The sequence below is a fragment of the Lampris incognitus genome, chromosome 21 (assembly GCF_029633865.1).
Source record: "Lampris incognitus isolate fLamInc1 chromosome 21, fLamInc1.hap2, whole genome shotgun sequence".
Taxonomy (NCBI): domain Eukaryota; kingdom Metazoa; phylum Chordata; class Actinopteri; order Lampriformes; family Lampridae; genus Lampris; species Lampris incognitus.
In genome coordinates, this window is record NC_079231.1 from 22,193,437 (window position 1) to 22,219,409 (window position 25,973).

At 48.7% G+C, this 25,973-nt stretch overlaps 1 protein-coding gene across 1 annotated transcript; it reads right to left on the reverse strand.

Moving 5' to 3' along the window:
- Window positions 1-318: 318 nt before the first annotated feature.
- On the reverse strand, window positions 319-25,602 carry LOC130131427 (retinitis pigmentosa 1-like 1 protein). The gene is made up of 11 exons (XM_056301103.1): window positions 25,369-25,602; window positions 22,503-22,895; window positions 20,902-21,145; window positions 14,259-19,965; window positions 14,117-14,210; window positions 13,126-13,551; window positions 12,502-13,056; window positions 6,894-7,202; window positions 6,660-6,836; window positions 5,949-6,305; window positions 319-798 (listed from the first exon to the last, which is right to left on the reverse strand). Exons 1-11 carry the CDS (start codon window positions 25,600-25,602, stop codon window positions 319-321), a joined length of 8,976 nt encoding a protein of 2,991 aa, XP_056157078.1.
- Window positions 25,603-25,973: the final 371 nt, after the last annotated feature.

Here is a 25,973-nt window from a genome sequence, read left to right on the forward strand (position 1 = left end):
CTCGTTACGCTGATTCCTGCTACACAGACCTATGGAGATAAAGTGCTTTTAGTGTTTCAGTCTCTTTTGATCGGGGTTGAAGTTCCATTCAGAAGTCTAAGTAATTTTCCCTAGATCCTTGCGTGATACAGAGCAAGGGTTGGTGCAGGATGCAGTCCTAGTCCCTAGATGATTCAGTATGGATCACTACAAGGTGAGTGGTAGCAGATATCCAAAGAAGTGCTACTCTAGAAGTCTGTGCATTAGCACTGTGATGGGGGATATGATATTGGGTGAGGTGGACGGCTGGTTAAGTACACCAAGGGACTTCTCTGCCAGTTAGAGTTCAACGTCGCTCTTTTTGGGTTTGCGGTGTTTGATCCTTGCCGGGGACTTGCTCCTTACCCGACTCTTACCAGCTGCTCCGTCGCCAGCTGATAGAGTCGTGGCTAGTTTGGAGGCCGGTTCCTGGACCTCTACTGGGCTTGCGGGGCACAGGGTTGAAACTGTATCGATGGCCTCCATGGAGCCGGGCTGGGACTCGACCGAGGTCCTCGTGATCTGATGGAGAAGAACGTTTTCGTCGCCTCCTTGCCCCCCTGCGCCTGCGTTCTCCTCCTCTTTCTCGTCCTCCTCGGGCTTGACCTCCTCAACAATGTCCTCCCCGATCTCCTCCTCACTTTCCTTGGCTCCGGCGGTCTCGTCTGCCCCCTGTCCCGATTCGTCGCCACTCGCGTTACTTGGATTTTTGTTGTCGCTGTCGGAGTCCTCAGCATCGGCCTCCTCCCCCTCCGTCACACCTAAAGTCGGACTTTCTTCCTGTATAAGCAGAGGAAACAAAATACGCTTTAAACCATTACAATTCACTGGATTTGGGATTACTAGCAGCTGACAAGTCAGTAATTACTGTACAGTGACGTCTCGGCTGGCTGCATAACAAAGCACAAGGTTGGTATCTGTTCGGCTGCAAAATCTTTGATTTATCAAATGCAGTTGCTTAAATTTTAAGAAGCAAGGTCTTAATTCCCACGGGAAATAAGTTAGGCTCCACCTTAATTATGCAAATAGCGGTTTCATCATACACTCTAGACAATTGAACTAAGTGGAAGTGAGCCGATCTACACATTCTAAGTGTGAATCAGAGCCCATATGCAGGCATGTACAAACAGACTCCATGACCCAGCCCGGTATCGCGCCAAAGCGTGTAATACACCCACCGGTCCAACGTGTCAGTATCACGGTTTGCCTCGCTCAGGCGTGAAAAGTACACGCGTGTATGAAGGTGCGGTACCAGCAGGGGGCGAGATTAACTCAAAGCCAACAACTCCTCATGGAGGAAAAGAAGCATACAGCATTTTCAAAAATCCCTCCCCTAACCCTAACCCCAACCCAAACCCAACCCTAACCCTAACCCTAATCTGCCTTCACCTCTTAATCATCGCCCCCTGCTGGTATTGCACCTTCATACACGCGTGTACTTTTCACGCCTTGGCGAAGCAAACCGTGACACTGACACGCTGGACAGGCGGGTGTATTACACGCTTTGGCGTGATACACGTGGTACTTTGACGCCACAGTAAACCCAACACAGCGGTCTTGAACAAGACAAAATGGTGACGACAACAAGATGAATAAATGTTTTACAAAATCCGTCGTTCTCATTAGATTAATGAAACCGAGAATGTTCATTTCAACCTTATCTACTTCTACTTTTTTTTTACTTTTCAGTTAGCCAGATGCTAAGTCATCTTAGCTTGGTTTGACATGGGCTGTGTGTGCAATCTGACTTGAGTAACAGCAGATTGCTCTCAGTGGAAAATCACTGCGGCCACCAAACTGAAGGGACCTGTTCAGCACGCCTAACAAGATAACACTAAGTCTTTTCCGCAGGTTCGGAATTAGCGGATGGGTTGCTGCAGGTCAGAGTCCGCTAACCCCACAGCCATGTTCATGTACTTGGCAATATGTCGGACTAAATCATTGTCAACAAGCTGTGTAAAATAGTTGCATGTCTCTTTATCAGACGAGTGTCACCGACAGTCAAAAGAGTCCAGAGTTAGCATCAAATCAATGTTTGATTGATCGATCAATTTGAAATATTTGATCAAAATCAATTGATTGTTCCGAAATTATCGATCCACACGAAATTACCCATGGAAAAAGAGGAGATAAATGTTTTGGGGTGTTTTTTATGTTTCCCCTTTTTTCTCCCCAATTGTACTCGGCCAATTACCCCACTCTTCCAAGCCGTCCTGGTCTCTGCTCCACGCCCTCTGCCGATCCGGGCAAGGATTCAGAGTACCACATGCATCCTCCGATACATGTGGCGTTGCCAGCTGCTTCATTTCACCTGACAGTGGGGAGTTTCACCAGGGGGACGTAGCGCGTGGGAGGATCACGCTATTCCCCCCAGTTCCCTCTCCCCCAACCCCAAACAGGCGCCCCGACCGACCGGAGGAGGCGCTAGTGCAGCAACCAGGACACATACCCACATCCGGCTTCCCACCCGCAGACACGGCCAACTGTGTCTGTAGGGACCCCCGACCAAGCCTGAGGTAACACGGGGATTCGAACCAGCGATCTCGCTGGCTACCAACAAGCGTTGGTAGGCAACAGAATAGATCACTACACTACCCGGACGGCCAAAGGAGATAACTATTTAATTTTTATGACCGTTGCTTGACTGAGTAATGACATCGTCAAACACATTTATGTTTATTTGCTTGTATTTTTAACTACTGAGTAATCACTCCTGAGTCCTTTTTCTAAGCCAGTTTTATAGAGTTTGGGTGTATGAACCATTGGTCAGCAGACCTCAGTTAAACTCGTCCAACATCAAATCATAAATTCTACAGGAAACAGGCAAGAGGATTCAAGGAAAGTGGTGTTTCGTAACTAGCTGTATTTAACATTTAAATTGTTTCCACTTTTTCCAAAGTGCTCCACCAATTATCCTGATTCAATTATCCCAATTCAGTTAGGTGACCACACCTCCTCCACCCTGACCCTCAGCACAGGTGCCCCTCAAGGCTGTGTTCTGAGCCCCCTCCTTTTCTCCCTCTTTACCCACGACTGTCTGCCAACTCATCCTTCAAATTTTATAGTTAAGTTTGCAGATGACACCACAGTCATTGGCCGTATCACCAACAATGATGAGACGGCCTACAGAGACGAGATTCAGCACCTCACATCATGGTGTACTACCAACAATCTTGTTCTCAATGTGCAGAAGACGAAGGAGCTGACTGTGGACTTCAGAAGGTCTAAAAGCTGCAGCCACTCCCCCATACACATCAATGGGGTAGAAGTGGAGTGTGTTTCCAGCTTTAAATTCCTTGGAGTCCACATCAGCGAGGACCTTTCCTTGACATCAATCACCCAGGCCCTTGTGAAAAAAGCCCAACAATGCCTGCATTTCCTGAGGAGGCTGGGGAGTGCCTGTCTATCCCCCAAAATTCTCACCAACTTCTACCACTGCACCATAGAGAGCATCCTGACCATCTGCATCTCAGTGTGGTACGGCAACTGCCCCTCAGTAGACCAGAAAGTTCTGCAGCGGATCGTCAAGGCGGCCCAGCATATCACCGGTACCCAGCTCCCAGCCATAAAAGACATTTATCACAAACGCTGCCTTCGAAGGGGTCTGAGCATCAGCAGAGATCCCACCCACCCCAACCATGGACTGTTCTCCCCCCTGCGCTCTGGGAGGCGCTACAGGAGCCTCAGAGCCCGCACTACCAGGCTCAAAAACAGCTTCTTTCCACAAGCTGTTGCCCACCTGAACCTGGCTACCCACTGAATGTCTGTAGATATTTTAAATATTTTGTACTTCAGCTCTATTTTAACTTGTTTTTAGCTTTTGGTCTTCATGTGTGTATATCTTATACTGTGTTTGCTGTGTTTGTCCTGCACTGTTTGGCGAAGCCGCAGCCCTTATTTCCTTTTTAACACGTGCCTGCACATTGTTTTTAATGACAATAAATTGAATTGAACTAAACTAAATTGAATTATCATGAATAAATCTCCAATACCAAAAAACTTCGATCTTGAAAAATTAGAAAATGTATTTTCATTTTCTCTTCTAACCATCTTGACTTGGTTAGCAAAACAGACCCGTAGACCAGGGGTGTCAAACTCCAGGCCTCGAGGGCCGCAGTGTCTGCAGGTATTTGTTGCAACCATGCACTACACCACCTGATTAAACTAGTTCCTTTCCCTCCTTGATCCAGGAGGTGAGCTAATTAATTAAATCAGGTGGTGTAGTGCATGGTTTTAACAAATACCTGCAAGACACTGCGGCCCTCGAGGCCTGGAGTTTGACACCCCTGCCGTAGACTTAAGAAACGCTTTCAGAAAATGACATTTGTTATATTAGAGCATAACAGTTTATGCTGCGTACCAGTGTGCTATGCTCGGTGTCGCACCTCGCTACATTCACTTTGCTTATTGTAACAGTTTATGACCACGGATGTGTAGTCTTGCTAGCTCTTGGCTATCGGGTCGGACCCTTTAGTTGACTGGTTAGCGTAGTTGTCCATGGTGCGGGGAACCCAGGTTCGATTCCAACCTGCCCCCCACCCCTGGATTCAGGGGGCAGGCGGGAATCGAACATTTGTTCCCCGCATCACGGGCGACTACGGTAACCAATCAACTAAAGGGTCCGACCCGTTAGCCAAGGGCTAGCGAGTCTACACATCCGTGGCTGTGCACTGTTATACTACTCCCCTCCTTCGGGAAGCATGTCCCCACGCTTCTGTGCCAGCTCCCTGTCACGCCTCAAAGCGCATATGCAGCCTACCACTGCCACCAAATGTAGCGAGAATTCAGCGGGCAGCTAGGAATCAAACCTGGGTTCCCTGCATCACGGGCGGCTATGCTAACCAGTCCAATAAAGGGTCTGACCCATTAGACAATGGGCTAGCGAGTCTACACATCCGTGGTCGTTCACTGTTACACGAATCCCCTCCTTCGGTACCAGCTCCCCCTCAAGTCTCTGAGCGCATATGCATCCCACCGCTGCCTCCAAATGTAGTGAGATTTCAGGGCACGGGCAGGAGTCGAACTTGGGTTCCCCGCACCACGGGCGACTATGCCAACCAGTCAACTAAAGGGTCTGACCCGTCAGCCAAGGTCTAGCAAGTCTACACATCCGTGGTTGCACACTGTTACGCTACTCCCCGCCTTCGGTACCAGCTCCCCCTCACTCACGCCTTTGAGCACATAGGCATCCGACCGCTGCTACCAAATGTAGCGAGAATTCAGAGGGCTGGCGGGAATCGAACCTGGCTTCCCTGCACCACGGTCGACTGCACTATCCAGTCAACTAAAGGGTGTGACCCGTTAGACAATGGGCTAGCGAGTCTACACATCCACGTGGTCGTACCCGTTCCTTCGGGAAGCACATCCCTGTGCTTCTGCATACCAGCGCCCCCTCACGCCTCTGAGCGCATACGCATCCCACAGCGAGAATTCAAGGGGCAAGCAGGAATCGAACCTGGGTTCCCCGCACCACAGGTGACTGCGCCAAACATTCAAGTAAAGGGTCCGATCCATTAGTCAATAGGCTAGCGAGTCTACACATCTGTGGGCGTACACTGTCATATGATCAAATAATGACATAATAAATATTCTCTTCATGGCTGTTCTGTAAAAATCTGTGTTGGTGTCTTTACACAACTTGGACTTACTAGCAAATATTCCACCCAAGTATTCATTACAAAAAAATCCAGAATATCGTTGTGTTCATCCATTACTCTATTTATGAAGCCAATAAATCATACCCTTAATTCATATATGAATCGTGGGTGTGTATTTTAAACTTGACGGCAACGTTTGTCTATTGTGGTTGGCAATTATATTCATAATACTTTAAAGTGTTGTGAGGAAATCTTATCACGTAGCTTTCAACTGACCTAACGAGATAATAGAAGACCAAATAAATGTATTTTTGTATCCAAATTCATCTTTACCTGTGGAGGGGGCGTGTCCTCATTTGAACCCTCCTCTTTCTGTGTCTCTTCTCCGTGATCCGTGTCGTCCTCCCCATCATCTTCATCTTCCGCCTCGGCCGAACCGCTTTGGTCTCCGTGCGGCTGCTCCTCCACTGACGTCGACTCTTTCGCAGTGCTGTCACCCTCCGTCTCTCCAGCCGCCTCCTCTTCCTCGCTCTCCTTCTCTGTCGTTTCTGCCTCCTCTTTCTCTGCCTTTAGTTCAGGCGCCGCACACTCTTCTTCCTCCTCCTCTTGTCCGTTTTCACTCGTCTCTCCTCCGCCCTCTGTATCTCCTGTCCCTGTGTCCTTGTTACTCTCCTCCTCCTCCTCCTCCTCCTCCTCCTTCCCGCTTTCTGTCTCTCTCTCACCATCGTCCATCTCTTGCGCTTCCTCTCCCGTCTCTCCGCCCTCCTCTGCTTTCACCTCACCATCTGTCGTTTCTCCCTGGCCTGTGTTCTCGCTAGTTTCTTCCTCCCCCTCTTCTTCCTCCTCCAGTATGTCGCTCTCACTGTCGCTTCTGGCAGTTTGACATGTACATTCTTCCTCCATCTCCTCCTCTTCTTCTTCATGAGAGTCCCCCTCTGTCTGTCCATTCTCGACTGCCTCCCCACCTGCCTCCCCCTGTCTATCTGACCCATCTTCTTCGCTTTTTTCCGCCTGTTCTTTATCATCACTGTCATCTTCCTCTACTTTCTCTTCGCTGATCTCTTCCTCCGTCCCCTCTCCCGCTGTTTCGCTCTCCCCTTTTTCAGACTCCTTCTCTTCTTCTTCCTCCTCCTCTTCATCTTCCTCCGGGATCGTCTCCTCTAAAACGATGCCAGGTTCGATATCCTCTTTGGTCTCTTCCTCCTCCTCCTCCTCCTCCACCTCCACCGCTTTGTCCTCCTCCACCGCTTCGTTCTCCTCCTCTTCCTCCTGGACTACCTCTAAATTTCTCCCCTCCTCATCTGTGCCGGTGCTGTTGCTCTTTTCTTCTGCGGATGCCGATGACAGCACTTCAGGTTCCGGGACTGGGTTGCTCTTCAGCTGGAGTATCTTGAGGAGGTCAAACTCCATCATCATTGGTGCTGTGGTTTCGGAGGGGTGCATCCTGACCGGCCGGGCGGCCATCTTCTTGCGTACACAGGCATCACATGGGCAGTAATCGTCCTCGCTGCGTTGGTCGCTGAAATCCCCCGTCATCTCCCCGTCACTGAGGGAGTCAGCGGTCTTCACAGACTGGTTCTTCATGACCTGAAACAGCAAGTTTTGTTTAAATGAGAATAAGAATAAACGTAAGAGTATGTATAGTAGAAATAATAAGAATTTCAAACACTCTTCATTAAAACAAATCTTAAAATGCTAAAGATTTACAGTGCAAGACTATGAAAATGCAAGTCAGAACATTTCAGAATAGAAATTAGGAGAATTTGTCGGGTTAACAGCCTGAGAGGAAAAACAAGTTTTAGGGCCCATCTTAAAGTGATGGTACATACATGCTGGGTTGGTAACTTGTAACTTAAGAGCCTAGCTTAAGTTGGTAACTTAAGAGCCTATTAGAAATGTTTCAGGCATGTTTGACCATTTTTGGGAAAGTTGTGAGTGATGTGTACTACATTTTCTAATGCCACTAGCGGGCGCCATGTTCTTTACTGCATTCCGTCACGTGGGTTCAGTGCTGAGGAGAACTCCATCGGTTTCTATGTTGAATACAAAGGAACCAAAACACGTAAACTGAAATCAACATCCATCGACGTTTGCATAAAGTGACCCGGAAGTATAAATCTGACTTTAGGGCAAGAAAATGCAATTAAAATGTTTGGTGTAATGAGCTCATTTCTTCCCCCCCCCCTTTCTTCCCAATTTTATCCGGCCAATTAACCCACTCTTCCGAGCCGTCCCGGTCGCTGCTCCACCCCCTCTGCTACAACGATACGCCGCCGCCGATACATGTGGAGTCGCCAGCCGCTTCTTTTCACCTGACAGTGAGGCGTTTCGCCAGAGGGACGTAGCGCGTCGGAGGATCTATTCTCCCCAGTTCCCCCTCCTCCCTGAACAGGCACCCCGACCGACCAGAGGAGGCGCTAGTGCAGCGATCAGGACACACCCACACCCGGCTTCCCATCCGCAGGCGCGACCAATTGTGTCTGTAGGGACGCCCGACCAAGTCGGAGGTAACACGGGGATTCGAACCGTGATGTGCCACTCTCTGTGTGCTGAGCTGACAAGAGGTCACAGCATTCGAGTGGTCCGGGGATTCGCCCAAGCGATTTTTTTTTTCCTAGGATGAATCTGAGGAAGTTCCCGCCCTCACGCGCTAGGATTGACCACGCCAGCATGTCAGTCATCCTGCCAGGAGAGTCCCGCCTTCAAGCCCTAGGATTGGCCAGGTCAGCATATCAGTCATCCTGCCAGGAGAGTTCCGCCCTCAAGCGTTAGGATAGGCCGGCCCGAGGGTTTGACTAATACCTGGAACGATATTCACTACTCCAGTAAATAGTACAATAGGCAAAATGTACAGCGCTACGTCATGCCAATAAAATCGGAATTTTAACACTATGAACCTTAGATACGACTTGGCAACGGGAGATGTGAAATAGTCCGCTCAGCTCACTTAGCTATGAGCCAGAAAGCTAACGTTATGCTAGCAAGATTCAATGTCAATCACATAGCGCACGGTTGACAAACAGCAAATATAATATAATACATAGTGATGCATTGTGTTCTGTTAATGCTATTTACGTACAGAAGGTCTGTAGCCAGATGACTCTCATGTCACTGCTATCCTGAATGCCCCGCCCCCTACTGATCCTGCAACCCTGCGCTCATTTCTTGGCCTGAGTGCATGGTACAGCAAGTTTGTGCCCAACTACACAACTGTTGTTGAACCTATGACAGCTCCGCTGCGAAAGGACAATTCACTACAGTGGAATGATGCAGCTCAAGCAGCATTTGACCAAGTCAAGAAGATGCTCGTGAATAGCCCTGCTCTAGCGCTGTTTGACCCCAGCAAGCCTACCATAGTCTCTACAGACGCTTCAGACTATGGGCTAGGTGCCGTCTTGACTCAGCTGGACAGTACTGGTGAGGAACAGACTGTTGCTTTTGCATCTCACAGTCTGTCGGACGCTGAGAGAAAATAGTCCATTGTTGAGAAGGAAGCGCTGGCCTGCGTCTGGTCTGCTAAGAAATGGTGTACATGGCCCTTGGGAAGGAAATTCCTGTTACGCACCGATCATCAAGCACTTAAAACACTCCTGACTACCAAAGGCAATAACCAGCTGGTCTCCAGATAGCCAGATGGTCTGCTCGCCTGATGGAGTTTGACTATGATGTTGAATATAGAACTGGATCTTTGAACTACGTCGCTGACTGTCTATCTAGACTCCCACTTCCCGAGACAGACACTGCATGCGCAGAGAGTGTGGAATCCGTTGCAACCATTCTCACTGATCTGAGTGTTGTGTCTGTGGATGACTTCCAGTCTGAGTGCTGTGCCTGCCCAGTGTTCACAAAGCTCCGTGCACAGATACGAAAGGGCTGGCCCTCACGAAAGAAAGCAACTGAGCCTGATTTACAGCCATTCTTCCTGATCCGCCATGAGCTTGCAGTCATGGATGTTTGTATTGTCAGAGGTACTCATCGGTTGCTGGTGCCTGAGTCATTGCAGAAAATACCCATTAATATCGCTCATGAAACCCACCAAGGCATTGTGCGCACTAAACAATGCCTCAGAGAACTGTATTGGTGGCCCAAAATGGACTCCCAGATAGAGACATTGATTAAGAACTGTACAACCTGCAGACAGAATGATAAGTCGACTGTAACCCATGATGCTCCACTCCAAACCATTCCCCTACCAGCTGCTGCCTGATTGCAGATATGCCATAACACTGGTAGACGACTATAGTAAATGGCCTGAAGCAGCCTTTGCTCCCCGTGCTGACACAGCTACTGTCATCAAGTTCCTGACCACTGTTTTCTCTCGAGAAGGGAATCCAAAAGAACTGGTCAGTGATAATGGACCTCAATTCCTCTCCTTTGAGTTCTCTGACTTTCTCAAAAAGAGGGAAATCAGACACCTGAGATCTTCAGTTTATTATCCAAGAGCAAATGGAGAAGTTGAGAGGTTCAACAGAAGCCTTAAAGACTGCCTACAGACCGCATCAATCCAAAGAAAACCCTGGAAATCATTCCTGAGAATTTACCTGATGGATTACAGAGCAACACCTCATTCTACGACTGGAGTATCCCCTTCAGAACTGCTCCATGGTCGACGAATGAGAAAAAAGCTACAGGTGATGGAGATGCCTGTACCTCCAAAAGATGGACACGCTGTGCGTGAAAGAGTGAAGCAAAAACAAGTGAAGATGAAAGAATACACAGATGCTCACAGACACGCTAAATCAACTGACTTCCAGTCCGGTGACAAAGTACGGATTAGGAAGCCATGGAAAGTAAAGAAAGGAGAGCTGAAGTTCACAAAACCAAGGACTGTTGTGACAAAGAAAGGACCAAACACTTACTTGCTGGATGATGGAAGGATTTGTAACGCCTCACGCTTATCTGCACTGCCAGAGTTGATCCCGGATACTGACTCTGACAGAGCAATGGACTGTACTAAACCAGAGACTGATAAACCACCTGACTCTAACTTTCATAACCTGCTCAGGTTTACCAGGATTAGAAATCCACATAGCTGGACCACAGACTTTGTCATGGGAAAGTGGAAAAAAATACTGCTGACTAATGCGGGGAGGAAAAAGAAAATGTAAAATGTGAATAATGTTATTGGGTTACATACATTATTCAGAGTGTAATACTGTCAGTTCTAATCTAAGGTACCAGAAGTATTCTTTGTTCAACAGGGGGAGATGTTGCGTCCATATACATACATAGTGATGCATGGTGTTCTGTTAATGCTATTTACGTTGGAGACCGCTAGGTGGCACTACTATGGTTTATATGTTCCAGGTACTGTGAGTTACGCATGTGCAGAAGGAGTAGAAGAAGAAAACGCGTTGATGAAAAACTGCTAAGTACATGCTCCCCTGTTCCTCTGCTTCGTGTGTTGATGTCTGATACTGAACCAACTACACAACACGTCATTGTCCCCAAATCAATGTCAAGATTTTCACGAACTAATGACAGGCCGCGTGCACTCTCGGGGCAGCCTGACGTGGGGAGTTGAATAATGAACCGAATGTGAGATTGAGGGCGGGACTCCTGGCAGGCTGACTGACAGGCTGACCTGGCCAATCGTAGCGCTTGAGGGCTGGCCCTTCCCCGGAATCATCGTAGGAAAAAAATATTCGTTTCCCCCAAATGGTAAAGAACAAAGGTTAAAATGGCGGCGCCCGTGAAGAGATTAATTCTGTTTCCGGAGGAGGAATTCTTAGTTGTATGAGCTCCTTATTTTCAATCATTAGCATGTATCATTCATTTATATCAATTACATATCTTCTAATTTTGTTTTATCGTGGGTTTACTTTTCCTTTAAACAGAGGTTAGAGTATGTTACATTTGCATGGTTGGAGAAAGAAAGAAAGAAAGAAAGAAAGAAAGAAAGAAAGAAAGAAAGAAAGAAAGAAAGAAAAAGAGAATTCTTCAGACAAGGTGAAGCTGAGCAGATAGCTTGGTTCTTATAGTCTATACATGACAGTTTACACAGACACCAATAAGAGGTGATTCTTGTTTTTTTAATTTGAATTTCTAAAGGAATGACAATTTTGCCACTGATATGTTTTAACCAGCCTGCCAGCCAATGCTTTGTATTCACTGCAGGCTCATATGGCATTGTTCTTACAACGAGAGTATCAGTCGACTCAATAGAAGCTGGTTTTATTGCAATGTGTCTGATCGAGTGTACTCAGGGTGTGCATTATGGGGGAGCCTTGGGGAGATCGGCTCGTCGTGGAAAGACAGGAGCTCCCCTGAAAACATGATTTGGGAAATTTTGGGGCTCTCAAACCAAATTAATGGTGTCAAGAGTTAATAGGAATAATTAATGTTGAACATGCATTCCTAATCAAAACGTGTGAGTTTCAATGGGGGTGATTTACCACTCCCACACCATTCACACCATCGCCATCCAAACATGTTGGCCCAACTACTAACTGACCATAAGAAAAATTTTTTTATCGTGTGAATTCATCATATTTTTCTTAATATTTTCCATACTTATGCATATGTCAGTCAGTCAGTCAGTCAAGTTGCATTTTATATAGCGTGCGTTTTCAGCTGTTTCAGTGATGTATGGCCTTTGCATATGACCAATCATATTTCTTATTTGCCTGGAAGTTATCGTGCTCCATTCCATTGTGTTGTATCATAGGTGATGTTTTTGTCTATTTTTCTCTGAGGTACAGATCTGCTGATGGAATATATTCTTGCATCATGGATGTTTTATTACCAATGGGTCATTGGAAGTCCTCTCTGAGATAAACAACCCCCCCCTACACAAAAGGTGAGCTTTCATAAAAACTGCTGCATAGTTCACACTCTGAGTGTAGATGCAAGTATATTTTCATTTGTGTCTGCTGTTTCAGGTTACCTTTAACATCCGGCGCCGGCGTTCTGTCATGGTGGACTCCCTGGAAAGGTGCCCATTATGTGGGGGTCTGGGTGACCTCGCCCCTCTCCCAGCACGGCTTTGAATCTTCCTCAGCTCCCGGTCTATGCTGGTCTGGATACGCTGCCTCACCTCGTTTCTCAGCTCTGCAATCATGGTGTCCAGGACTGCACTGTCATCCAGCTCCCAGCGAACTTTGAACTCCTCCATGGCGTCAGTGTAGTGGCTCATGAACTGCTTCTCCAGTTTCTTCAGGAGGTGGAGAACCCACACTGGATCGGGGTCCTGGGAAGGCCGCTTACTCAATGGCCCTCGCAAGATGTTGGGTGTTGTGCCTGAACTGAAGTCCTCGGGGGTCTCTCGCTCATTGTCAGAGGGCGATTTGGAGCTGTCATTGGCAGAGCTCTTGTCCAGTGAGGATGGGCTGTCAATGGCTTTGGGGCTGTCCAGGTGTGAAAGGATGTCTCCGTGTTTTGGAGATGAAGGGGGAGTATCAACGTGTTCAGACTGAACAGATTCTTCTGCTGGGACACTCTGCTCTTCAATGATCACGTCTGCCTCGGCTGGCTCTGTGGACGGCTCTGGAACCTCTGAGCTTGACTTTACCTCCTCCTCTTCCACATCCTCTCCTGTTTCTACATGTTCCTTCATTGCTTCCCCTTCTGCTTCCTCTTCGGCTTCAACTTCCTCGTGGATAGACGCTGCCAGTTTCAACGGCGATTCAATCCCTCCTTCATTTCCATTGTCCTTACCCGAACCACCCGAGCCACTACTCATGCCGACACCTGACGAGGACCTCGGCGGGGTGACCTGGTCTTTGCACGCTTCCTTCCCCGCCTTCTCCGCCATGTCTTTGGGTTCGGTGAGCCAGAGGGACTGAAGGATGGCCATGATTTCGTTGTAGCGCTGGCTGCGGTCCTTGTGCTGGTCGCATTCGGGGCTCGCCGTGGGCTCAATGAGCTGGAGCTGCGCCAGGCAGTCCAACAGCCCCTTGGCGGATGTGCTCAGTCTGCGGCCGTACACAGCAGACACCTATGGAAAGACAAGAGAAGTCAGTCTAAAAATTGTATTCTGTTTATATAGTACCATAAATACATCTATCTATAGTGGATGTCCCTGTCAACAGATTTTCATTCTTGCTAGATGGATCACATCTTTTCCTCTGAATTGCATTGTTGATACACGATGAAAAGATGCTGTTTCAAGGTTTCATGTAATGATTTCTACATCTCTGAATGTCTGAATTTGAATTATTTGATTAAATAAATCAATTTTGGGATACACTTTCTTTGGATTTCAGTATTCACATTTTACAATGGATGAGGGGATAGAGATGTATAAATTGTAATATATATTCACAATATTTATAATATTAAGATGTTTGAAAAACCCCAATATGTATAGAATCAGTGCTAAACTGGCACTGTAATAGTGAATCCATGCCAATTCCCAGTTGAGCTAGATAGATAGATAGATAGATAGATAGATAGATAGATAGATAGATAGATAGATAGATAGATAGATAGATAGATAGATAGATAGATAGATAGATAGATCATATTTTTCATTTAGAGCTAATGTAATTATGAAGTCTTACTTCAGGTAGGCTACGACATCGTCCTAGAGAAGGGTTCAGTAGAACATTCATCACTGCCACTGAAGTATGACAGTTCCTCAATAGAGAATCACTGCTGGTGAAAAGATGGGGGGGACGAGAGAGAGCGACCTCAGCACCAGGCAAGGCTGCATCAGACTTGTCTTCTCCCTCCGCTCCATCCACCTCTACTTCAGCTTCCTTCTCCTCCTCCCCCTCTTCTATCTCAACTTTCTCTATGGTCTCTTCCTCCTCTCCTTTCTCATCTTCTGGATTCTCTTCTTCCTTTGCTACCTCCTCTCCAGGATCCTCTTCCACCTCCTTCACCTCCTTCTCCTCCTCTCCTGCCTCGATAAGCTCATCCCCGAGTGTAAACATGTCGCCATCTGTCGGAATGTTCAGCAGCCAATCGCTGACAACCTCATTTGGCGATGCATTGGGCAAACTAGCAGGGGTCAGCTCCGGCTCTGCCACTTCCTTTTCCTGTTTCCTGTTTCTTCGGCACCTCTCACTCTTCTCACTCCTGGTCTTTTCACTGGCATTGCTGCCCTTTGACTGTCGGCTGAGTGGACACCCAGCAGCTATGGTTTCTCTCAGCAGGTCAGCGGCTGACATGGAGTGTGAGAGAGCCCTTTCACTGGAGTTCTCCGTTTTGATTGCCAATTTGGAGTTGTTCAGAGGACAAGTGCTTGAGGATTCTTTAGGGCTTGCTCCCCTCTTGGAAGTCTTGGCAGATTGGACACTGCGATTGTCACTTGTTGCTTCGGATTTGTCCTCGTGGCATTTGACTTCGAGATTAGAGTTGCTGCGATTGGATTGCTCCTCCTCGTTGTTCTCCTTGAAGGATTTTGGTTTGGAGAGTGAGTAGCTTGATGCTGCCGACTCAGGCCTTACACTCTTAGAGCTGACACTGGGCACCATCTCATCTGTGGTGTCATTTTGCCCTTTGGCCTGACTAGACGGTCTACTGATTGCCTTGTTTTCCTCATTGTCTGATTCTTCAGCGAGTGTCTTTGCAGTATCAGTGGGTTTAGTGGTGGCTTTAGCACGTGATTTGCTCCGAACGTTCAAGCTTAATGATGACAATGGAGACGAGGTCCTGTTTTCAGATGTGTCCAGGTGACTACCAGTGGTTTTGCATGCTCTGGTAGTTGAAGCAGACTTCACACTCCCTGTTTCAACCTCTTGCTCTTTAGCACCCATCTTGTTGGGTTGTTTTGGAGGTACCGCTTTTCCACAATGGCTGCAGACTGGCTTTGGAGACCTGCTGCTTTTCACAGACATATTACTCTTGTCCAAAAGAGCACTGACTGCGCTTCCCAGTATCTGCTCTCCCTCCTCATCTCCTCCTAATGTTTCACTTTCCAGGATGTCAGCCGGTCTGGATACCAGAGTAGTGTTTGTATCCTCCTCTTTTGTCTTTTCTGTGACACTAGAGGTTTCTGTCCTTGTTGTTCTCTTACTGTGAGAGCGGGTGGATGTCTTTGTGTGAAAAGAGATGTGGGACTGTCCACTGTCTGAGTCACCTGATTCCTGGTCTTGGTCATCAGGTAACCCGAGGGTGACAGACCCTGAGGAGGCATGACTTGGTGGTTGCTCTGCGTCTTCGGAGTCTTTCCTTGACCTCTTTGACGTGGATGATAGGATGCTGAGGGGCCGCTCAGAAGCTACCTCCTCACTCATTTGCACTTCCTCTGTTTTCTCCTCCTCCTTCTTTTTCTCCTCTTCCTCTTTCTTCCCCTTTTGAAGCGCTGAAGAAGCTCCACAGCTGCACTTAGACCTGTTTGACTTGGCAGAAGCTGCAGAGTGAACAGACAAGGCGCTGCGCCCTCGTGTTTCTCCAACGCCAGGCCTGGGTGATGACTGCTTGGGAGGGGAGGGCGGAGTGCTGAGGTGTGGAGCTGGAGCTTTGGGTGAGCTTGACACCTTTGGTGAGGGGGATCGTGAAGAGGGGGACTTCCTTGGTGAGAGCATTTGACCAGAGTTAGACTCCCCTGGTAGAGCACTCTTCGATCTCCCTGCTTTCCCATCCACCTTTGGCTTGGCTTTTACAGTGGAGGCAGTTTTGATGGACATGTTGCTTTCCACTTCATCTGTATCCACTGCTTCAATAACAGGAACATCAGCTGCTCCATTGCAGTTGGAGTGATGTGACTTGGCAGCTTTCTCTTCTGCTTGCTTTTTCTCTTCTTCATCCACCTCCTCTGGTGTTTTGATGGTAACATTGTCTTCTGTATGAGGATTGGGGGACAATACTTTGACAGTCCTCCTGCAGTTTGACTTACAGGACTTCACTGATGATTTAGATTTCACTGATATGACACTGTCGGCCCTTTCCTCTGTTTTGACTAAGAGGGAAATAGTTGTCCTTTCTCCCTCTGGCTCCATCTCAGCAATGTTTGTTTCATTTTGGTTGTCCTCTTTAACACTAGGCATATCACCCTCATTCGCATTCCTAGACTGGCCTTTTCCAATGCAACTGGATTTATCGGACTTGGAAGATTTAGCAGAAGTGTTTGATTTCACTGACATGGTGCTGGGGGCTCTCCCTACCATACTATCATCCTCCATGTTAGCTGTATCTTTGGCCAGAGAATCCAGTCTTGAACTTTGGCTACAATGTGATTTGTGAGATTTAGCTGATATCTGCGATTTAGCTGATTTCCCAGACAGAGCACTGGCAGCCCTCTCATCATTCACATCTCCCTCTGCATTTTCTTCCACTTCTTCACCAACCATTTCTGTTTTAGAGCTCGCTCTTGTACCGCCATTATAATTAGATTTATTAGACCTCCTTGATTTACGGGATATACTGCTTGCTGACCTCTCTGTATTTTCATGACCTCCCTCTGTATTCTCTCCTGTGTCCTCTCCACTGCCGTCTTCACCCTCACCTGCTGCACTTTTACTTTCAGACATAGCTTGTGCACTGCCGTTGCAGCTGGACTTATGCGACTTTGTGGACTTTGCAGAAATATTTGACTGAGCTGATTTAGCAGACATTACACTTGGTGACCGCTCTTCTGTTTCCTCTCCCTCTGCCTTTCCTCTTTCTTCTGCCTCCTCTTCCACCTTGGAACTGGTTGATGCAGCTCTTACACTGCCATTACAGTGAGACCTGCATGACTTTGTGGACTTAGCCGACATGTTTGATTTAGTTGATTTTACAGACATTCCACTGGTTGGCCTTTCTTCTCCATCTTTCACAGCTTCTGGCCAGGGAGATGATGACCTTTCCAAAGCTTTGCTGGACTTGGCTGACAGATCGGATTTTGTCGACAAGGCGCTTGGTGACCGCTCTTCTGTTTCATTCTCCTTCTGCTGCTCATCATCTCCTGTGTCTATAACTGTTGCACCTGCTGACTCAGGACATGGAGACACGTCGCTTTGACACTGACTACAGTCGGACTTACAGGTTATGTGGGATTTTTCTGAAACATTTGATTTAGCAGAATTAGCAGACACCCTGCTTTCAGGTCTTGCCTCCTCCTCCTCCTCCTCCTCTCCCTTTTCTTCTCCGGCCTCTGCTGTGTCTTTGGCTGGTGCACCAGAGCATTTAGACTTTAGGGACACTGTGGATACATGAGACTTGGCAGACTTACATGTCTTTACTGATGTGACTGATTTAGCTGACATAATGCTGGCGGGTCTCTCTCCAACAGTTTCTACCTCCTCTCCTCCCTCTTCTCCCTCTTCTCCCTCTGTTGATTTGATATCGGGGAGATTTTCTGTTCCACTGTGGTTTGATGTGTGTGACCTGTTACTCTTAGCTGAAATATTAGACCTAGCCGATTTGACTGACAGTGCGCTGGCAGCTCTGTCTTCTGGTTTTTCATCAGCCCTTGTGTCCTCAGCTGTTTCAGATTTAGAAGACACTGCTCTCTCTGAAGCTTGGGAGGACTTATGGGATTTATCAGACCTGGCAGAGTGATTGGACTTAGCAGACATGGCACTGAGGCTTCTTTCCTCCTTTACTGGGACTGTGGCTCCCATGCCGCCATTACAGGTAGACCTATGAGAACTCTTGGACCTGTGGCTCGTGTCTGAAATGGTACTTAGTGCCCTCTCTTTCTCCTCTTCTGCTAGCTCAGTCAGTGTTTCCTCTGGTGGTGTGGGGGAACAAAAGTATTTTGACTGATTGGAAGCTCTGGACATGGCACTAACCACTCGACCATTGGAAGTAACAGAGGCACGTCCATGGTGAGTAAGGTTGGACTTGTTGGATCTTGTTGATACAGCTGAAATGTCAGAACCATCAGACATGCCACTAGCCACCCGCTCACCATCACTGCCGTCATCTGCATCATCTTGGTTTGACAGAGGCGTGTCAGGCTTCGGAGTGGCAACATGGGAGTGATGGGACCTATGTGAGGCTCTGCTGCAGGGTTCCTCTGCTCCATGGTTGGAGGTGGCTGAGGCAAAGGAACCAGGGGTGGTTCCCCGTTTGCAGCCCCCACAATGAAGACATACACTAGATGACCCCAACTGGCCAGATCCCAGTGAATGCCCTGTATGATTGGACAAACCGCTCAATACCCTTTTCTGTGCTGCCTCCTCATCTTCATCCTCATCATCTGCAGCCCCTTCTTCCTCCGGATTTGGCGTTCTGGTTTTGCTGGATCTGTGAGATGCGTGGCTTGTTTTGGACCTGGAGCTGGTAGCCCGATCCACCTCATCTGCTGCAGTCACTGAACTATGGTTGGCTGATCTGCAGTGACAGGAGAAGTCCTCAGAGGCTTCCCCAGTTGCCTTTTCATCTCGCCAATGGCAGGAGTTGACTGACACATAGCTTTGTGGTTTGGAGGGTGGTGATGGTGTTTGCTCAGCGCTATGGCAGCATTGTGAAGCGCTAGGCGGCAGGTCATCCTCCTCATAATCTTGGTCCTCCTGCAGCGTCTGGAGGACGTGTGAGGAGTTGCTTACTGTAGATAGTGGACGCTCCTCCCCCTCAGACATCATCAGATCATCGTGGAGCCTCTTGTGCCTGTCAGCTCCTTCCTCAATTCTGTCATCCTCAATAGACCTCCTGCTGCGAGGCCGTAGGTTGCTGTCAGTAGCAGTCACTTCACTGCGGCTGCAGCACCGGCTGATCCTGCACACCTTTACTTGAGTGTCTCCATCCTGTTCTACCTCCACTCTCTGCTGCACCTCCTCTGTCACACACATCTCCTCCTGGACCATCTGGCCCTGTTCTGAACCCGAACCTCCCCCGCAGTCAGAGAGTCTCGCACGCCGGCGCACCACCCTCCGGGAGTGACAGGAAGAGGAAGAGCTGGAGGAGTGGGTGTGTCTCACCATTGTGTGGGTGTGTCTACAGCCGTGCGGGGGAGGGGGTGCAGGCTGTTTGTGGCTATGTGCAGGGTTCTCCCACAAGTCATAATTCTGTTCCTGTCTCTGGTAGCAGCAGGGACAGTGGTTTTCCACCAGGGCGTGCTGCTGCGGCTGACTGGTATAATCGGTGCCCTCTGGGTCACAGGAGGCAGAATCTGGGTCGGAGCAGCTCTCCGATTGGCCCTGCTGCAGGTAACAGCCCTGGGCCTCCCTTAATGTTAAGCTGTCATTGGTCAGAGAGCCAGATGGGGACTTTTTGATTTGTGTGGACCATCGCAGGGTCTCATCATTTTGGAGACGGAAACGAACCCTCATCTCAACTGAGAGACTGCCATCTTTGTTGACCAGGACACGCTTTTCGATGTCATCGTTCATGATGGCTTGCTGGCCCTGGGAGTGGGAGCAGGTGCTGAGGCCATTGGTGTACGACTTCTCTGAGGACAAAGAGTAACGGGTGGAACGGTTTGAGGAATCGGAGCGTGGGTGGATGATGCTCTTCTTAGTTTCCAGGCCAAAATTCACTGAAAGGAGAAGAATTGAGAGAAGTAGAAATGAGTGAAAAGAGGCCGAATTTAAGGCTCACTGTAGCGCACTTCAAACACACTCGTACAGATATGCAAACATACAAACGTATGCTAGCGAAAAACTCTACATTGTTTTGTTTCCTTCCTCGGTCTCACTAATAGCTGCTAATCATTTATTCCCAGTGTGGTGACCCACATCTATATAACGGAAGACATTCACCTAAGAGGACGGTGTACCTTTAAGGGAAGAGGCGAGGGGTCAGATAATGCACTTCCGCTTCCGGTTCACGGTTCAGTGTCGTTGTCGAATGTATGACATGCTAAGTTGGAGCTAGTAAACTACCTCGACTACGTCTACTCTCACGTCTCCTGTCTCGTTGTTTTCTAACTCCACACCAGTAAATTATATTTATGTTTATGTATCATACAGCTGCCCACTTCAGATACCCATGTGTGCATTTTCATTACACACATAGGATAATTAAAGTACACAACTTTGCTTGACAAAATTTCACTGATATCTCCGGCTTGGTCGGGCGTCCCTACAGACACAATTGGCTTTGTCTGCAGGTGGGAAGCCGGATGTGGGTATGTGTCCTGGTCGCTGCACTAGCGCCTCCTCTGGTCGGTCGGAGCGCCAGTTCGGATGGGAGGGGGAAATAGCGTGATCCTCCCACGCGCTACATCCTCCTGGCGAAACTCCTCGCTGCGGGTGAAAAGAAGCGGCTGGCGACTCCACATGTATGGGAGGAGACACGTGGTAGTCTGCAGCCCTCCCCAGATCAGCAGAGTGGGTGGAGCAGCGACCGGGACGGCTCGGAGAGCGGGGTGATTGGCCAGGTACAATTGAGGAGGGAAAACGACGGGGTAGCAGGAGAAATACTCTGACGTGAAGCGACGAGGCGAATGATAACTAGAGGGATAACGACTCACCATTTTTCTTGCTCTCGTACCCTTCGCTATACTCGCTGGCTCGGGAGCGCGCTCCGTGAGGCGGGGACCGGATTCCTTGCGTGGCCGGGGAGCGCGCCCCGTTCCCAGGGGTCCTGGGGCCCAGACCAGGCAGTTTCTCGTCGGAACTCTTCCTAATAAAGTCTACTAGCAGGGGGCTGAAGGGCTCCCGGCCCACACACACTAACACGGAGGGACACGTGATGAGACTCTGCACGCTGTCAATCTGTAAAAATACGAACACACATGCGCACACATGCGGGTGTCAACGTTGTAATCTATACAATAAATATATTTTAATAGCGTAACATATAAAACACAAAATTCACTCATACATGACACATGTCATCACATCTCACAAAACATATGATCAGTGGTGGGCTGTCAGGGCCTTCGGGACCTTCACTGCTGGCCCTGTCAAAATCACAATCACAATTTATTTTTCACAGTTAAATTGAAGCGTGTCTGAAATGTGTCTGAATTCAATTACTTGTTTTTTCTCCTGGGGGCTGAGCAGGGACGTCCTGTACCAGAACGTAGTCTAAACACTAAATCAGCTGTGGAAACTTTGTCTGTCCAAGTGTTGTATGCACAGTGATGACTATATGATCAAGAACCTCTCGTGGTTGCGGTGATTTAAAAACGTACGGAAAGCGTTTTTTCTCGCTACCACTGCTCCCTCTCTTCCTTTACTCTAGCTCAGTTGATCAATGCTGCTCTCTGTCGCCTCAAGTGAAGGAGTTCATGTACCTCGGGGTCAGAAGAAAGCAGCGGTGTGGAAATCCCCATCTCGTTGTCTGTCGACTCTCTGAGCTAATCGGCTAACCCGGGGCTCTTGCTAACTAGCCACATGCTGCTAGCTAGCTCCATACAGCTAGCTACATACATTGCTGGATGAATGTTGCGTGAGAAGGCTGCCACGAGTCTCTCAAGTGAGCTGGAATTCGACTCCAGGTTAGTGCGCACATTTTTCTCACTGAATTGAAGGCGGTGCACTGATAATATTGTGGCTGTTCTTTGTTGAATTTGTTTGAGTTGTGCAAGTGATTGGTGAACACTACATCAGCTGTGGAAACTTTGTCTGTCCAAGTGTTTTATGCACAGTGATGACTGTATGATCAAGAACCTCTCGTGTTTGTGGTGATTTAAAAACGTACGGAAAGCGTTTGTTCTCGCTACCACTACTCCCTCTCTTCCTTTACTCTAGCTCAGTTGATCAATGCTGCTCTCTGTCGCCTCAAGTGAAGGAGTTCATGTACCTCGGACTCAGAAGAAAGCAGCGGTGTGGAAATCCCCATCTCGTTGTCTGTCGACTCTCTGAGCTAATCGGCTAACCCGGGGCTCTTGCTAACTAGCCACATGCTGCTAGCTAGCTCCCCACCTACACCCGCCCAATGTTACAGTGCGCGTGACAGTGTGTTTTGTATGTGGCTGTGTTGGCTGTATCCCACATGAGAAATCAACGCGTGTGTGTGTGTGTGGGGGGTGCAGTTCATTACTGAAGGCCCTGACTGAAACCCCACGGTACGCTACACACATACGTAAACGTGTGCACTTGCACACACAAGACGTGTACCCTTTACCTTGCGCCCCTCCGCAGTGTAGAGCCTACGGACATGAAACTGCATCGCCTCGGAGACCTCCTCCAGAAACGCCCTGAGGCTCCTCGTGGACCACCTGTTGAGCACCACGCTCCTCCTGAACCCCGGCTCGCTGTTCTTCACCAGCAGTATCCGTCGCTGCCTGTAAGGCATGTGGCCAGGCAGCGCCGAGGGCGGCGCTTCCAGCCGATGGGGGCGTTTGCTGTGATGGTGCCAGATGGCCGGCCGTTTCCCCGCCAGCTCCATGTTGATCGGCTTGGCCTGCCGCCGGTCGGAGCAGAGGTAGCAACCACCGTCCTGCAGCTGCTCCAGCTGTTTGATGCTGTGGATGCCGCGGGGGGTGGTCAAGGTCCGCACGCCGAACGGCAGGGGCACCTGCGCGTGTGAAGAGCACGGTTTACTTCATTGTGGTTGTGAACAGCTGCGTGCAGGAATGGAAAAACCTGCATCGGATTAGTCACATGGGTTACTGCTCGTTGTTGCACAAGTCACGCCGTTGAGACATGACGTCACTGTCTGACGGGAGAAAGTGTAGACAAAATGCAGTGACGTTGATATGTAGCCCTCTAATACTAAACCGCACTATACTCAACCACCTGTACTCCAAAATATATATATATATAGTATATCTAATTTTCCCGCCTTTTCTCCCGAATTGTACTTGGCCAATTACCCCACTCTTCCGAGCCGTCCCGGTCTCTGCTCCACCCCCTCTGCTGATCCGGGGAGGGCTGCAGACTACCACATGCCTCCTCCCATACATGTGGAGTCACCAGCCGCTTCTTTTCACCTGACAGTGAGGAGTTTCACCGGGGGGACGTAGCGCGTGGGAGGATCACGCTATTCCCCCCAGTTCCCCCAAACAGGCGCCCCGACCGACCAACCGACCGACCAGGACCCATGCCCACATCCGGCTTCCCACCCGCAGAAACGGCCAATTGTGTCTGTGGGGACACCTGACCAAGCCGGATGTAACACGGGGATTCGAACGGGCGATCTCCGTGTTGGTAGGCAACGGAATAGACCGCGACTCCACCCGGACGCCACCCCCAAAAAATAATATTTTTTAGAGAGTAGACATGGTCATGAAACTAGACGGGTGAAGATGGGTCACATACGGTTCTTCCATCGGGAACTAAGGCATCGACAGTAGCTGTCGTGTATTGTGCCATTTCTCAGCGGAACAGACGAGCTAACTTTTTAACATTACAGTCCAGTTAGTCCGGTTTCAGGAAGCAGCTGAAGAGGATATTTCTGGAGGAAAGCCTGCAAAAGAGATCATCTGTAATATTCTTGAGATTTCTTCCACTTGAAGCTTGCTCTATCTAGCGTGTCTGGTAACCATGGGAATTTTTGAATTCATCATATAATAATAATCATCGTCATCATCATCATCATCATTACATTCATATAGCGCTTTCCTTGACACCCAGAGCGCTTCACAGTGAAGGGGGTAACTCACTTCAACCACCACCAATGTGTAGCACCACTTGGATGATGCACGGCAGCCATTTTGCACCAGAACCCTCACCACACATCAGGTTGGGGTGGAGAGGGAGGAATCATTGAGCCAATTACACGGGGGAGGGGGTGATTAGGTGGCCAGATGGAGAGAGCCAGGTTGGGAATTTTGCCAGGACACCGAGGAACCCCTACTGTTTGAGATAAGTACCATGGGATCTTTACTGAGCACAGTGAGTCAGGAACTCGGTTTAAATGCTAATCCGAAGGACGGCGTCTCCTACCCGTCACTGTACTAGGGCCTTGGGATTTGATAGTTGCTCTTTTTATTAGGACCAGAGAAAAGGCTGCCCTCTACTGGTCCACCAGCACCACTTCCAGCAGCAACTCATTTTCCAGGGAGGCCCCCCCCCATCCAGGTACTAGCCAAGCCCACGCCTGCTTAGCTTCCATCATTTGGCAGCGCCAGGGTACATGCTGGTATGGCTGCCGGCAAGTTCATATAATTAATTTTGGTCACGTCAGTGGTCTTATTAGTGGATTTATCCTTACTGTTTAGTATTGTTCATATTATAATGGTGACTGAACTACATGTTAATGGTTAGCTTGTTACAGCAGGGTGGGGACTATTGCTGTATTTGTAATATATTGTACCCACATAGCAAAATTGATGTGGCCTGGACCCGGCCCACACGGTCCACATACCGTGTGGAATGATGGCACTTAGGTGGTCCACTCCTGTATGCCAGATCTGGGCCAGAACCAAGCCATAGCAATGCCGCATGTGCCACATATTAGCCAGAGGTGGCCCATATGTGTTTTGTGATATTGGGACCATATTCACCATTTACCACACGGGCCACTTCAGGGTCACATCCAGATCACAAAACAAGGCCCACATTTGATTTGGCATATTTGGGCCATATTTGCTATTATACATGTGGGCCACTTCAGGCTCACTTCCGTTTTGTCAGGGCCAGGAGAAGACCGTCAGTGCCGCATCATTGCCTGAAGTGGCCCACATCCGGATGCTGTCTGGGTAGCGAATTCAGGGGGCAGCCGGGAACCAAACCCGGATAGCCCGCACCAAGGGCGACTGGGCTAACACTAAGGGTCGGACCAGTTAGCCAAGGGCTAGCGAGTCTACACATCCGTGGTCATTACAGTATATTTTGTATTCAAGTATGTTAGCTATGGACCCCAGGATGAGAATGGGACATTACACTGTGTTTTGTGTTAGCAAAACAGAAATGAATGATTGGTTAGAATATCTCTGTGCCATACAGAGGAGGCGAGGAAACAAAACAGAAAGTAAAGCGTGTTACAAGTCCTGCAAGGGGAAGAAAAGCCTTTGCTACATCCGATAAGCAGAGATGTGGCGCCTGACCTTTTGGGAAAGGTCATCCAGCAGGGCGTCAAAGCACTTGAAGCTGCGCTTGTGGATGGCCATCTTGACGCCCCCGAACTGGCTGTCGCCGCTCTTGTAAAAGGTGATCCGCTTGGCCGGGGCGGCGGAGGTCACATGGGTGAGGCGTGAGGTGGAGGGGGGCCGCAGCGGGGAGATGGAGCCATGTTTAGACGGGGGGTGGGGGTCCCACACACCTGCCGGTGCCGAGTACATGCTGCCCTCTCACGCAAACCTGGCCGTGCACATATTCACACACACACACACACACACACACACACACACACACACACACACACACACACACACACACACACACACACACACACACACACACACACAAAGAAATTTTTGGGTTTAGTGTTCAGTAGAAAAGTAATCTAAAAGAAGTAATCCAAAAGATGTAATCTAAAAGAAGTAATCTAAAAGGTGTTCAGGTGTGTTTAGATACTTTTCCTTGTTATGTACAAACAAGTAGTACATGTAGGTCTACACACACTCAGAGGGCCCCGCATGTTTACCAGTGTGTGTGTGTGTGTGTGTGTGTGTGTGTGTGTGTGTGTGTGTGTGTGTGTGATAGGTGAGCG

What these genes read in the sequence shown, in the direction of transcription:
- LOC130131427 (XM_056301103.1), bottom strand. Translation starts at nt 25,602, where the DNA reads ATGTACTCGGCACCGGCAGGTGTGTGGGACCCCCACCCCCCGTCTAAA. An exon ending in AGGATGTGGAAGAGGAGGAG is followed by an intron (nt 13,057 to 13,125) that starts GTAAAGTCAAGC and finishes ATCATTGAAGAG; the next exon opens with CAGAGTGTCCCAGCAGAAGA. An exon ending in GCCGGCGCCGGATGTTAAAG is followed by an intron (nt 7,203 to 12,501) that starts GTAACCTGAAAC and finishes TTGCTGTTTCAG; the next exon opens with GTCATGAAGAACCAGTCTGT.